Source organism: Pseudopodoces humilis, chromosome 30, assembly GCF_049639895.1.
Source record: "Pseudopodoces humilis isolate 2021_Gansu_Grassland_sample_001 chromosome 30, ASM4963989v1, whole genome shotgun sequence".
Lineage (NCBI taxonomy): Eukaryota > Metazoa > Chordata > Aves > Passeriformes > Paridae > Pseudopodoces > Pseudopodoces humilis.
Window position 1 is genome coordinate 4,309,713 of NC_142229.1, and position 13,369 is coordinate 4,323,081.

The window sequence follows — 13,369 nt, forward strand, 5'->3', positions numbered from 1 at the left end:
CAAAGCTCCCCCGAGGCTCCCGAGGTGCTCCCAAAGTTCTCCTGAGGTGCCCCTGGGGTTCCCGAGGTTCTCCTGAGGTTCCCCTGAAGCTCCCGAGGTTCTCCCAAGGTTCCCAAAGCTCCCGAGGTTCTCCCGAGGTTCTCCCGAGGTTCCCAAAGCTCCCGAGGTTCCCCTGGGGTTCCCGAGGTTCTCCTGAGGTTCCCGAAGCTCCCAAGGTTCTCCCAAAGCTCCCCCGAGGCTCCCGAGGTGCTCCCGAAGTTCTCCTGAGGTTCCCCTGAAGCTCCCGAGGTTCTCCCGAGGTTCCCGAAGCTCCCGAGGTTCCCCTGGGGTTCCCGAAGTTCTCCGGAGGTTCCCCCAAGGCTCCCCTGAAGCTCCCAGGGCTCTCCCGAGGTTCCAGAGGTTCCCCCGAGGTTCTGCTGGGGCTCTCCCGAGGATCCCCCAAAGCTCCTCAGGTTCCCGAGGTTCCTGAGGCTCCCCCGAGGTTCCCCCGAGGTTTCCCGAGGTTTCCCCTGAGGTTCCGGAGGTTCTAGAGGTTCCCAAGGTTCTAGAGGTTCTCAAGGTTCTAGAGGTTCCGGAGGTTCCGGAGGTTCTAGAGGTTCCGGAGGTTCTAGAGGTTCTCGAGGTTCCGGAGGTTCTAGAGGTTCTAGAGGTTCCGGAGGTTCTAGAGGTTCCGGAGGTTCTAGAGGTTCTAGAGGTTCTCGAGGTTCCGGAGGTTCTAGAGGTTCCGGAGGTTCTCGAGGTTCCGGAGGTTCTAGAGGTTCTAGAGGTTCTCGAGGTTCTAGAGGTTCTAGAGGTTCCGGAGGTTCTAGAGGTTCTCGAGGTTCCGGAGGTTCTAGAGGTTCTCGAGGTTCTAGAGGTTCTCGAGGTTCTCGAGGTTCTCGAGGTTCTAGAGGTTCTAGAGGTTCCGGAGGTTCTAGAGGTTCTAGAGGTTCTCGAGGTTCCGGAGGTTCTAGAGGTTCCGGAGGTTCTAGAGGTTCCAGAGGTTCTCCCAGGGTTCTCCAGAGGTTCTCCTGAAGCTCCTGAGGTTCTCCCAAGGTTCCCCAAGGTTCCCCTGAGGTTCCTGAGGTTCCCCCAAGGTTCTCCTGAGGTTCTCCCAAGGTTCCCCCGAGGTTCCCAAGGTTCCCCCAAGGTTCCTGAGGTTCTCCCGAGGTTCCCCCAAAGTTCACCCGAGGTTCCCCCGAGGTTCCTGAGGTTCTCCCGAGGTTCTCCTGAGGTTCCTGAGGTTCTCCCGAGGTTCTCCTGAGGTTCCTGAGGTTCTCCCAAGGTTCCCCCAAGGTTCCTGAGGTTCTCCTGAGGTTCCGGAGGTTCTCCCAAGGTTCTCCTGAGGTTCTTCCGAGGTTCCCGAGGTTCCCCCAAGGTTCCTGAGGTTCTCCCAAGGTTCTCCCGAGGTTCTCCTGAGGTTCTCCTGAGGTTCCTGAGGTTCTCCCGAGGTTCTGCTGAGGTTCCCCCAAGGTTCCTGAGGTTCTCCTGAGGTTCCTGAGGTTCTCCCGAGGTTCTCCTGAGGTTCCTGAGGTTCTCCCGAGGTCCCCCCAAGGTTCCTGAGGTTCTCCTGAGGTTCCCGAGGTCCCCCCAGGGCTGTCCCGTGCCCCTCCCGCAGCTCGGCTCCCATGCCCGGCCCGCGATGGAGCTCGGAGGGGACGCGGTGCCCTGCGGGAAGGACAAATTCATCTCCAGGTAAAGCTCCAGGGAATGCGGCCCGGGACACACAGGGGGATGTTCCAGGGGGTCTGGAATGGGGGATGTTCCAGGGGAGGTGGAATGTGGGATGTTCCAGGGGATGTTCCAGGGGATGTTCCAGGGGATGTTCCAGAGGATGTTCCAGGGGATGTTCCAGGGGATGTTCCAGGGGGTCTGGAATGTGGAATATTCCAGGGGATGTTCCAGGGGATGTTCCAGAGGATGTGGAATGTGGGATATTCCAGGGGAGGTGTTATATATAACAATATATCACAGTATATAACAATATATAACAATATATCACAGTATATAACAATATATAACAATATATCACAATATATAACAATATATAACAATATATAACAATATAAAGCATTATAAACACAATACATAACATTATAAATACATTGTATAACATTATAAATACATTATATAACATTATAAATACAGTATGTAACATTATAAATACAGTATATAACATTATAAATATATAACATTATAAATACAGTATATAACATTATAAATGCATTATATAACATTATAAATACATTATATATCATTATAAACACATTATATAACATTGTAAATACAGTATATAACATATCTATGACTATAAAACACAATATTTGAGATAAGTATATATAATAAAAAAACTATATAAAATATATAATATACAAGATCTATGATATTGTATATAATATAGGATATACAATATATGATATATTATATAGAATATATAACTATAATATATATATTACATATATTATACATATAATAACTATATATAGTTATGTATTATAAATATATCATTATATAATATATAAATATATTTATAAATACAATATACACCACTATAAATGTAAATACAATTTATAACCCATTATTTATGACCTAGAACACACAATATTTCTCCGAGCTGGAAGGATGGGAGCAGCCCTGGGTTTTATCTCATTTTGGGGAGTTTTGGAAAGCAAAAGTTGTTCTGGGTGAAGAAAGGGAAATTTCCTTAACAAAAAAAAACATTTGTTGGTGGGATTTTGAATTTTTCCTCTGAAAACTCCCATAAAAATTGGGCTTTGCTGAAAAAACCCTGATGAATAATCATTCCGTTCTCTGGGAAAGAACTAGAACGATTCCGAAGTTTGAAGGGAGGTTTCAAAGGAGATAAAGCAAATATTTGGTATTTCCTCCTCTCCTAACCCCAAATCCTCGTGGTTTGGGCTGGTTTTTATCAGCCGAGCATCCTGAACCTCGTTCAGGTTTTAAAATTGATTTTTATCTCGATTTTTCTCCTTGTTTTTATCTTTATTTTTATTTTTTATCAGTGATTTATCAGCAGGGCTCAGAGCTTTTTTGTGACCCCTCTCCTGTGATGCCTCGTGACTCCAGTGTGACCCCCAGAAAACTGATTTGATTTTCATCCTCGTGACCAGCTGAGCTCTGATGGGGCTTCTTTTGGAAGATCTTTGTGGTCACGGGGAGCTTCTCCCCCTAACTGTGGGTGCAAAAAACCTTCCAGAAAGGAGCTCTAGAGGAGGCAAAACACCCAAATAAAATAAATCAAATTAAATAAAGCAATTTTTTGGCTTCCTCAGCCAGGAAAACAATTCCTGCTTTCCCCCAGGGCAGCTCGGGGGTCACTGCAGCATCTCCCCCTTCCCCCAAACCCCATCTCAGAACCTTTTTTTCCCATTTTTATCCCCCCAGGAATGAGCTGCTCCTGCACCTGAAGACCTACAACATCTACTACGAGGGGCAGAACCTGCAGCTGCGGCACCGGGAGGTGAGACCCCACAACCCCTGATCCCAAATTCCCGGTTTTCCTGCGGGATCTGATCCCTGTCTGTGCCGCAGGAGGAGGGGGAGCTGATCGTGGAGGGGCTGCTGAACATCTCGTGGGGGCTGCGCCGCCCCATCCGCCTGCAGATGCAGGACGACAACCAACGCATCCGCCCGCCGCCCTCCTCCTCCTCCTGGCACTCGGGCTGCAACCTGGGCGCCCACGGGTGAGTGAGGGGCACAGGGAGCCCCAAAAAACGGCAGGAAACCCCAAAAACACAGCCAGCCCCAAAAACACAGCCAGCCCCAAAAACGCAGCCAGCCCCAAAAATGGCAGGAACCCCCAAAAACATTCAGCCCCAAAAACACAGCCAGCCCCAAAAACACAGCCAGCCCCAAAAATGGCGGGAACCCCCAAAAACATTCAGTCCCAAAAACACAGCCAGCCCCAAAAACACAGCCAGCCCTAAAAATGGCAGGAACCCCCAAAAACACAGGAACACCCCAAAAACACAGCCAGCCCTAAAAATGGCAGGAACCCCCAAAAACATTCAGTCCCAAAAACACAGCCAGCCCCAAAAACACAGCCAGCCCCAAAAATGGCAGGAACCCCCAAAAACACAGGAACCCCCCAAAACAGGCAGCCAGCCCCAAAAACACAGGGAGCCCCAAAAACCAGCAGGAATCCTCAAAAACATTCAGCCCCAAAAACACAGCCAGCCCCAAAAACACAGCCAGCCCCAAAAAACAGCAGGAACCCCCAAAAACACAGCCAGTCCTAAAAACACAGCCAGCCCCAAAAACACAGCCAGCCCCAAAAAACAGCAGGAACCCCCAAAAACAGGCAGCCAGCCCCAAAAAACAGCAGGAACCCCCAAAAACAGGCAGCCAGCCCCAAAAACACAGCCAGTCCTAAAAACACAGCCAGTCCCAAAAACACAGCCAGTCCCAAAAGCATTCAGCCCCAAAAACCGTCAGGCACCTCCAAAAATCACAGCCAGCCCCAAAAACACAGCCAGCCCCAAAACCTGCCCCCCTCCAGCCCGTCAGCCCATGGACAGACAGGACACCATGGCCAGGACACCATGGACAGGACACCAGGGACAGGACACCAGGGACAGGAGACCATGGACAGACAGGACATTAGGGACAGGACAGGACACCATGGACAGGGCACCATGGACAGACAGGACACCAGGGACAGGACACTAGGGACAGGACACCATGGCCAGGACACCAGGACACCAAGGACAGGACACCATGGGCAGACAGGACACCAGGGACAGACAGGACACCATGGCCAGGACACCAGGGACAGACAGGACACCATGGCCAGGACACCATGACCAGGACACCAGGACACCAGGGACAGACAGAACACCAGGGACAGGACACCAGGGACAGGACACCATGGACAGGACACCAGGACACCATGGACAGACAGGACACCAGGGACAGACAGGACACCATGACCAGGACACCATGGCCAGGACACCAGGTCACCAGGGACAGACAGGACACCATGGACAGGACACCAGGGACAGACAGGACACCAGGACGCCATGGCCAGGACACCATGACCACAGCACCCACCACCCCGCTGTCCTCCCCAGGTCCGTGCTGAAGCCCAGCACCCTGCCGGACATCCCGCTGGCCGATGGAGACAGCGCGCCCGGCACGGAGAACCCCGGGAATGGCGCAGGTGAGCCGGGCTCGGATCCACCACGCTCGGGAGCAGCCGCCCCGCGCCCCAGCTCAATTTGGGAATTGTCCTTAACTCCTGACTCAGTTTCCCAAAGCTCCAGCTCAGCCGCTCCCAAAGCTCCCAAAGCACCTTGAATTGTTTTATTTGGTCTTTTCCCAAAACTCAATGATCTCAAAGGTCTTTGAGACCTCAAGGATTCCCTGATTCCCGTGGGGTTTTTCCTGGGCTGGAGGGGCGGCGGTGGGATGTGGTGGGGCTTGGAAAGGAAGCGCGGGACGGAGCAGAGATCCCCGTGGGATTGCAGGGAAAAGGAGGAGGAGGAGGAGGATGTTGGAGCTTCCCCTTCCCGGAGGCTCCGCGTTTTGGGAAGGAGAACGGGAGCGTTGGGAAGCGGTGACCGCGGTGACCTGCTGCCTTTGTCCCCTCCCGGTTCCTCCTCAGCCCAGGGGGAAGAACTCAGCCACAGCTCCGTTAACCCTTTGTGCTGGATGAACTTTGCTCCTTCAGATGTTCTTGGGATGTTTTTTGAGGGGTAAAGAAGGATGAGCTCACCCTTTCGAGAGGAGCTGAGCCCTGGCAAAACTTGGTCCTCAAATCCCCATCCGTGATCCTCCAACTTTTCCCCTTTTTCTTTTTGCTCTCCCCACTCTCAACGCTTTTTCCCCCTTAATTAAATCACCTCACCACGACTCCCCTCAGCTTTATGGCCTCAATCCTCTGCCAGCACATTAAAAAAAGGCTTTTTATTAAATTTTCCCCTAAAATTCAGTAAATTACAGCTCCTCGGAGTGCTCAGGCACCGTTTGTGCAGCTGGAGCAGCTCCTGCTGGAGATTTCTCCCTGCTCCAGACATGCTTTGAATTAAAACTCCCCGAGCTGGAGCCTGAGAGCTTCATTAAAAATGGATGAAAAGCTGGTTTTATAATAATCTGGATCCAGGCCAGTTTTCAGGCAGAGATCTGAGGCTCTGCCCTCGTTTTCCTGCTCTCATTAAGGGGAAGGAGAACAAAGTTAAATTATGGAAAAGAGAGGGAAGATGCTCGAGTTCCCGGGAGAAGGGGTTTTATCCAGGCAGATTTAGGTGGTTAATTTGGAATTAATGACCTTCCTTGGGAGCTGGGCGAGGATAAACCGGTTTAAAGTTGTCCTGGGAAGTTTGTAGGGGTGAGAAGTTTGGGGTGAGGATTTCTGCATCCAAGTGAGGACTCCCAGTGGCTGCTCTGCAGCAGGAAAATTCTGGAATCTCCTGAGTGGAAAGGGACTACAAGGATCTTTGACCCAACTCCCACCCTGTGCTGGGAGCGTTGCCCAAAACCTCCTGGAGCTCCAGAGGAGAACCCTGGGCAGTTCCTCCTTGTCCCAGTGCGTTCTCCAAAACCTCCTGGAGCTCCAGAGAACCTCAGGTGGTTCCTCCTTGTCCCAGTGCGTTCTCCAAACGCTTCTGGAGCTCCAGAGGAGAACCTCAGGTGGTTCCTCCTTGTCCCAGTGCGTTCTCCAAACACTGCTGGAGCTCCAGAGAACCTCAGGTGGTTCCTCCTTGTCCCAGTGCGTTCTCCAAACACTGCTGGAGCTCCAGAGAACAACCCTGGGCAGTTCCTCCTTGTCCCAGTGCATTTTCCAAAACCTTCTGGAGCTCCAGAGGAGAAGCAGGGCTGGCTGTCCCCGCTGTCCCCGCTGTCCCCAGGGTCCCACGGGTGTTTTGCAGCCCCCAGGCCGGCGGAGGAGGCTCCACAGCTGATGAGAACCCGCAGCGACGTCGGCGTCCGGCCCCGCGGCAGCGCCCGCACGCCCGGGGAGCAGCGGCGGCTGCGCCGGCACCGCTTCTCCATCAACGGCCACTTCTACAACCACAAGGTGAGGCCGGGATCCTGCCGGGATCCGCGGGAATCCGTGGGATCCTGCCGGGATCCGTGAGAATCCGTGGGATCCTGCCGGGATCCGCGGGAATCCGTGGGATCCTGCCGGGATCCGTGGGATCCTGCTGGGATTGGTGGGAATCCATGGGATCCTGCCGGGATCTGCGGGAATCCGTGGGATCCTGTCGGGATCCATGGGAATCCAGTGGGATCCTGTCGGGATCTGCGGGAATCCAGTGGGATCCTGTCGGGATCCGTGAGACCCTGCCGGGATCCGTGAGATCCTGCCGGGATCCGTGAGAATCCGTGGGATCCTGCCGGGATCGGCGGGAATCCGTGGGATCCTGTCGGGATCCGTGAGATCCTGCCGGGATCCGTGAGATCCTGCTGGGATCTGTGGGAATCCGTGGGATCCTGCCGGGATCCGCGGGAATCCGTGGGATCCTGCCGGGATCCGTGGGAATCCATGGGATCCTGCCGGGATCTGCGGGGATCCGTGGGATCCTGCCGGGATCCGTGGGAATCCGTGGGATCCTGCCGGGATCCGTGGGAATCCGTGGGATCCTGCTGGGATCCGCGGGAATCCATGGGATCCTGCCGGGATCGGCGGGAATCTGTGGGATCCTGCCGGGATCCGTGGGAATCTGTGGGATCCTGCCGGGATCCGCGGGGATCCGTGGGATCCTGCCGGGCTCTCAGCGCTGATCCTGCCCCGCAGACCTCGGTGTTCACTCCCGCCTACGGCTCCGTCACCAACGTGCGCATCAACAGCACCATGACCACGCCGCAGGTGCTCAAACTGCTCCTCAACAAGTTCAAGGTGAGGGCAGCGACCCCGCAGAGCTCCCGGGATGCTCTGAGTGCCGGCTCGGTGATGTGTTTAAAAATAATCTAGTTTATGGAATATTTATATAAAACCTGAATTAGGATTTTTTTTATATATATATATATATATATATATATATATTTAGATATATTTAGATATTTATTTAGATATTTATTTTTATTTTTTATTTACATTTTTTATATTTATATTTATATTTATTTATATTTGTTTTTATATATATTTTTATATATATTTATTTTATATTTTTATATTTATATATATTTTATATTTATATATATTTTTATATATTTTATATTTATATATATTTTATATTTTATATTTATTAATTTTTATATTTATTTATATATTTATTTTTATATTTTTTATATTTATTTATTTTTATATTTATCTTTATTTTTATTTATATTATATTTTTATTTTTATTTTTATTTTTATTTTTATTTTTATTTAGATTTATTTAAATTTATTTATATTTTTATTTGTTTTTATTTGTTTTTATTTTATTTTTTTTATTATTATTTTTATTTTTATTTTTTGTGTCTCCCCCAGATCGAGAACTCTGCAGAGGAGTTTGCTCTGTACATGGTGCACACGAGTGGAGGTGAGAGCCCAAATCACCCTGGGCATGAGAGCCCCAAATTATCCCAGACATGAGAGCCCCAGATTCCTGGGTGTGAGTGCTCTAGACCCCAAATTTTGAGTGCCCCAAACCCCAAATTTTGAGTGTCCCAAACCCCAAATTTTGAGTTCCCCAAACCCCAAATTTTGAATGCCCCAAACCCCAAATTTTGAGTGTCCCACACCCCAAATTTTGAGTGTCCCAGACCCCAAATTTTGAGTGTCCCAGACCCCAAATTTTGAGTGTCCCAGACCCCAAATTTTGAGTGCCCCAAACCCCAAATTTTGAGTGTCCCAGACCCCAAATTTTGAGTGCCCCAAACCCCAAATTTCGAGTGTCCCAGACCCCAAATTTTGAGTGCCCCAAACCCCAAATTTTGAGTGTCCCAGACCCCAAATTTTGAATGTCCCACACCCCAAATTTTGAATGCCCCAAACCCCAAATTTTGAGTGCCCCAAACCCCAAATTTTGAGTGCCCCAAACCCCAAATTTTGAGTGTCCCACACCCCAAATTTTGAGTGCCCCAAACCCCAAATTTTGAGTGCCCCAAACCCCAAATTTTGAGTGCCCCAAACCCCAAATTTTGAGTGTCCCACACCCCAAATTTTGAGTGCCCCAAACCCCAAATTTTGAGTGCCCCAAATCCCAAATTTTGAGTGCCCCAAACCCCAAATTTTGAGTGTCCCAAACCCCAAATTTTGAATGCCCCAAACCCCAAATTTTGAGTGTCCCACACCCCTGTGTTTAAGTGCCCCAAACCCCAAATTTGAGTGTCCCACACCCCAAATTTTGAGTGCCCCAGACCCCCCTTTCCCGCGGCGCTGACCCCGCGGCTCTGGCGTTGCAGAGAAGCAGAAGCTGCGCGGCAGCGATTTCCCCCTGCTCGCCCGCATCCTGCAGGGCCCCTGCGAGCAGGTGTCCAAGGTGTTCCTCATGGAGAAGGACCAGGTGGAAGAGGTCACCTACGACGTGAGTGTCACCCTCAGGCTGGGAAAAACCCGGGGATCGCAGGATCACGGAGCGGTTCGGGTTGGGAAGGACCTCAAACCTCACCCAGAGCCGAGGCAGGGACACTTCCCGCTGTCCTGGGTGGCTCCAAGCCCCATCCAACCTGGCCTGGATCCAGGAGCTTTTTTGGGAATTCCATCCCAGCCCCTCCCCGCCCTCACAGCGAAGGATTTATCCCAAATGAACTCGTTGGAGCTGCTCTCCTCCATGAAAATCCTGATCCTGCGGGAAATTCCTTTCTCCCAGCCCTGTTGTGCCATCCCCAAATCTGAGCACGGAGCAGCGGTTTCAGCTTTTGGTGGAATTGTTTTTCCAGGCTCTCTTGTGTCATCTGCAGCTCCCCAGGCCCTGAAATCCCAACAATTTTGGGGTGAATTTGGGCTTAGGCAGCTCAGGGGACGCTCAGACAGAGCTGAATTAAAATAAATAAACCTTAGCAGGATATTTTTTCCAATGATTATCCAGCTCTCGCTTGTTTGCAGCGGCTGATGGCCACAAACATCATTTTTTTAGGGTTTGCCGCAGGATTTTGGGATTTTTGGTTAAATCTAAGGAGAGGATGAGGGGGTGGGTCAACTCATCACCCTCTTCACCATTTCCTGCTGCTCCTCTCCCACCCAGGTCGCCCAGTACATCAAATTTGAGATGCCCATCCTCAGGAGCTTCATCCAGAAGCTGGAGGAGGAGGAGGATCGGGAAGTGAAGAAGCTGAAGCACAAGTGCGTGGGGCTGGGGGGACGCCGGGAGGGAAGGACATTCCTGCGGGGGCTGCTTGGGTCCCCCCAGAAAAATCCTCATTTGTGGGGTTTGCGTTATTTCTTGGAGTCTGAGGAGTTCCCTTTTTCGTGCTGTGCCTCCTCCAGATATTCCATCCTGCGGCTGATGATCGAGCAGAGGCTGGAGGAGATTTCCGAGGGCCCCACGGCGATGTGAGCGTCCGTGGGATGCTCGGCACTGAATTCCCAGCCCCAAAAATCTCCCGAATTCCAACCCCAAAATCTCCCCGTGAATCACCGAATCCCAACCCCAAAATCTCCCGAATTCCAACCCCAAAATTTCCCAGTGAATCACCAAATTCCAATCCCAAAATCTCCTGGTGAATCACCAAATCCCAAACCCAAAATCTCCCGAATTCCAATCCCAAAATCTGCCAGTGAATCACCGAATCCCAACCCCAAAATCTCCCGAATTCCAACCCCAAAATTTCCCAGTGAATCACCAAATTCCAATCCCAAAATCTCCTGGTGAATCACCAAATCCCAAACCCAAAATCTCCCGAATTCCAATCCCAAAATCTGCCAGTGAATCACCAAATCCCAAACCCAAAATCTCCCGAATTCCAACCCCAAAATTTCCCAGTGAATCACCAAATTCCAATCCCAAAATCTCCTGGTGAATCACCAAATCCCAACCCCAAAATCTCCCGAATTCCAATCCCAAAATCTCCCAGTGAATCACCAAATCCCAAACCCAAAATCTGCTGGTGAATCACCGAATTCAACCCCAAAATCTCCCGAATTCCAATCCCAAAATCTCCCGGTGAAGCACCAAATCCCAACCCCAAAATCTCCCGAATTCCAATCCCAAAATCTCCCGGTGAATCACCGAATTCCAGCCCCAAAATCTCCTGGTGAATCACCGAATTCCAGCCCCAAAATCTCCCAAATTCCAACCCCAAAATCTCCCGGTGAATCACCGAATTCCAGCCCCAAAATCTCCTGGTGAATCACCGAATTCCAGCCCCAAAATCTCCTGGTGAATCACCGAATTCCAGCCCCAAAATCTCCTGGTGAATCACCGAATTCCCAACCCCAAAATCTGCCAGTGAATCACCCAATTCCCAACCCCAAAATCTCCTGAATTGCCAAATCCCAACCCCAAAATCTCCCAAATTCCAACCCCAAAATCTCCTGAATTCCAACCCCAAAATCTCTCGGTGAATCACCGAATCCCAAACCCCAAAATCTGAATCCCAAACCCCAAAATCTCTCGGTGAATCACCGAATCCCAAACCCCAAAATCTCCTGGTGAATCACCCAATTCCCAACCCCAAAATCTCCTGAATTGCCAAATCCCAACCCCAAAATCTCCCAAATTCCAACCCCAAAATCTCCTGAATTCCAACCCCAAAATCTCCCGGTGAGTCACCGAATCCCAAACCCCCCCTCAGATTCCTTGGGAATTTTCCAGGAAAACCGTGGCTGGCAGCAGCTCCAGCCCAAACCTCAAATCCCTGGAAAACAAGGAAAAAAAAAAAACAAAAAACAAAAAAATACGAAGAAAAAGAGGAAATCTGTGAGCAGCACAAAGGGGCTGAGCGAGGAATTCCAGAGCTGGGAATTTTTGGGGGCTCAGTTTGGAAATTCCCGGGGAATTCAGGGAGCTGCTGCTCAGCAAGAGAGCACAAAAAATTCCTTTTTTTTTTGGTTATTTTTTTAGGGAAAAGCACATTCCTACCGCAATAACTCCCAGGTGCCGGGAGGATTCTGTAAATCCCAAGGTTTTTTTTTTTGGGTTTAACCCTTTCCTGGGGGTTCATGGATGGATTTCCAGCAGAAAATCCCATTTTTTTTTTTTTTTCCCCTGTGCCTTCCCCAAACCTTTCCCCCCCGCTCTAATTTGCACTAATATTTAGGGATTTTTAAAGAAAACCGCGATGTCAAACCTCTCTGGTAGCTGAAAATGCCAAATAACGCTCGCAGGGACGGCCGAGAGCCTGGAGGGGAGCTGGGTGGGAAGGGGAGGAAGGCAGGAGGAGGAGGAGGAAGAAATAAAGAGGATTTTATTTTCCAAATCCGTTTTCCAGCAAATTTTCCTGCTGGAAGCAGGAGCAGAGCGGCTCCATCACCACCAGCAGCTGGGAAAATCTCGTTCCTCCCAGTTTAAACCAGCAATATCCATTTTTTACCTCGTTGTGAACTAAAGCTCTGACTTTCTCGCCCTCCCCTTTGAGATTTTTGCGATGCATTTATGTAATTATTATTTTAATTTTTATTTTTTAATGGTACCTTTTCTGTCTTTAACTCGTGTTCGGGAGAGCGAGAGGAGCTTCTGGTGTGTTTGAGGGGTGATTGTGGCGCTGCTGAGTGGATTAATGAGGAAATTAAATAAAATGAGGAAAAAATGAGTAAAAAATGAGTCAAAAATGTGTAAAAAATGAGTGAAAAATGCGTAAAAAATGAGCAAAAAATGAGAAAAAAATGAGAAAAAAATGAGTCAAAAATGTGTAAAAAACGAGTGAAAAATGCGTAAAAAATGAGCAAAAAATGAGCAAAAAATGAGAAAAAATGAGTAAAAAATGTGTAAAAAATGAGTGAAAAATGCGTAAAAAATGAGTAAAAAATGCGTAAAAAATGAGCAAAAAATGCGTAAAAAATGAGCAAAAAATGAGTAAAAAATGAGTCAAAAATTACTAAAAAATGAGCAAAAATGAGTAAAAAATGAGTAAAAATGGGTAAAAAATAAGTAAAAAATGAGCAAAAAATGAGCAAAAAATGAGTAAAAATGGGTAAAAAATGAGTAAAAAATGAGTAAAAAATGACTAAAGAATGTCTAAAAAATGAGTAAAAAATGGGTAAAAAATGAGCAAAAAATGAGCAAAAAATTAGTAAAAAATTAGTAAAAAATTAGTAAAAATGAGTAAAAAATAGTAAAAATGTGTAAAAAATGAGAAAAAATGAGTAAAAAATGTGTAAAAAATGAGTGAAAAATGCGTAAAAAATGACTAAAAAATTACTAAAAAATGAGCAAAAATGGATAAAAAATGAGTAAAAAATGGGTAAAAAATAAGTAAAAAATGAGTAAAAAAGAGTAAAAAATGAGTAAAAAACAAGTAAAAAATGAGTAAAAAATGTGTAAAAAATGAGTAAAAAATGTGT

The 13,369-nt window shown here is 48.4% G+C and overlaps 1 protein-coding gene across 2 annotated transcripts; it reads left to right on the forward strand.

Moving 5' to 3' along the window:
• The first annotated feature begins 1,485 nt into the window (after positions 1 to 1,485).
• On the forward strand, positions 1,486 to 12,621 carry RASSF2 (Ras association domain family member 2). Of its 2 annotated transcripts, XM_088068363.1 has the most exons (11): positions 1,486 to 1,674; positions 3,385 to 3,460; positions 3,532 to 3,683; positions 5,070 to 5,158; positions 6,867 to 7,015; positions 7,736 to 7,837; positions 8,414 to 8,465; positions 9,331 to 9,452; positions 10,113 to 10,210; positions 10,355 to 10,443; positions 11,287 to 12,621. In XM_088068363.1, exons 1-10 carry the CDS (start codon positions 1,622 to 1,624, stop codon positions 10,422 to 10,424), a joined length of 963 nt encoding a protein of 320 aa, XP_087924489.1. In that variant the 5' UTR covers positions 1,486 to 1,621; the 3' UTR covers positions 10,425 to 10,443; positions 11,287 to 12,621. The 2 variants fall into 2 exon arrangements, with proteins under 2 accessions (XP_087924489.1, XP_014116993.2); XM_014261518.2 differs by having other exon boundaries at positions 10,355 to 12,621.
• The last annotated feature ends 748 nt before the right edge of the window (positions 12,622 to 13,369 follow it).

Excerpts from the sequence above, each read along its gene's own strand:
- RASSF2 (XM_014261518.2), top strand. The coding sequence starts at position 1,622 with ATGGAGCTCGGAGGGGACGCGGTGCCCTGCGGGAAGGACAAATTCATC. Across the intron at positions 1,675-3,384 it reads AAGGACAAATTCATCTCCAG|GAATGAGCTGCTCCTGCACC; the intron begins GTAAAGCTCCAG and ends TTATCCCCCCAG. Across the intron at positions 7,838-8,413 it reads TGCTCCTCAACAAGTTCAAG|ATCGAGAACTCTGCAGAGGA; the intron begins GTGAGGGCAGCG and ends TGTCTCCCCCAG.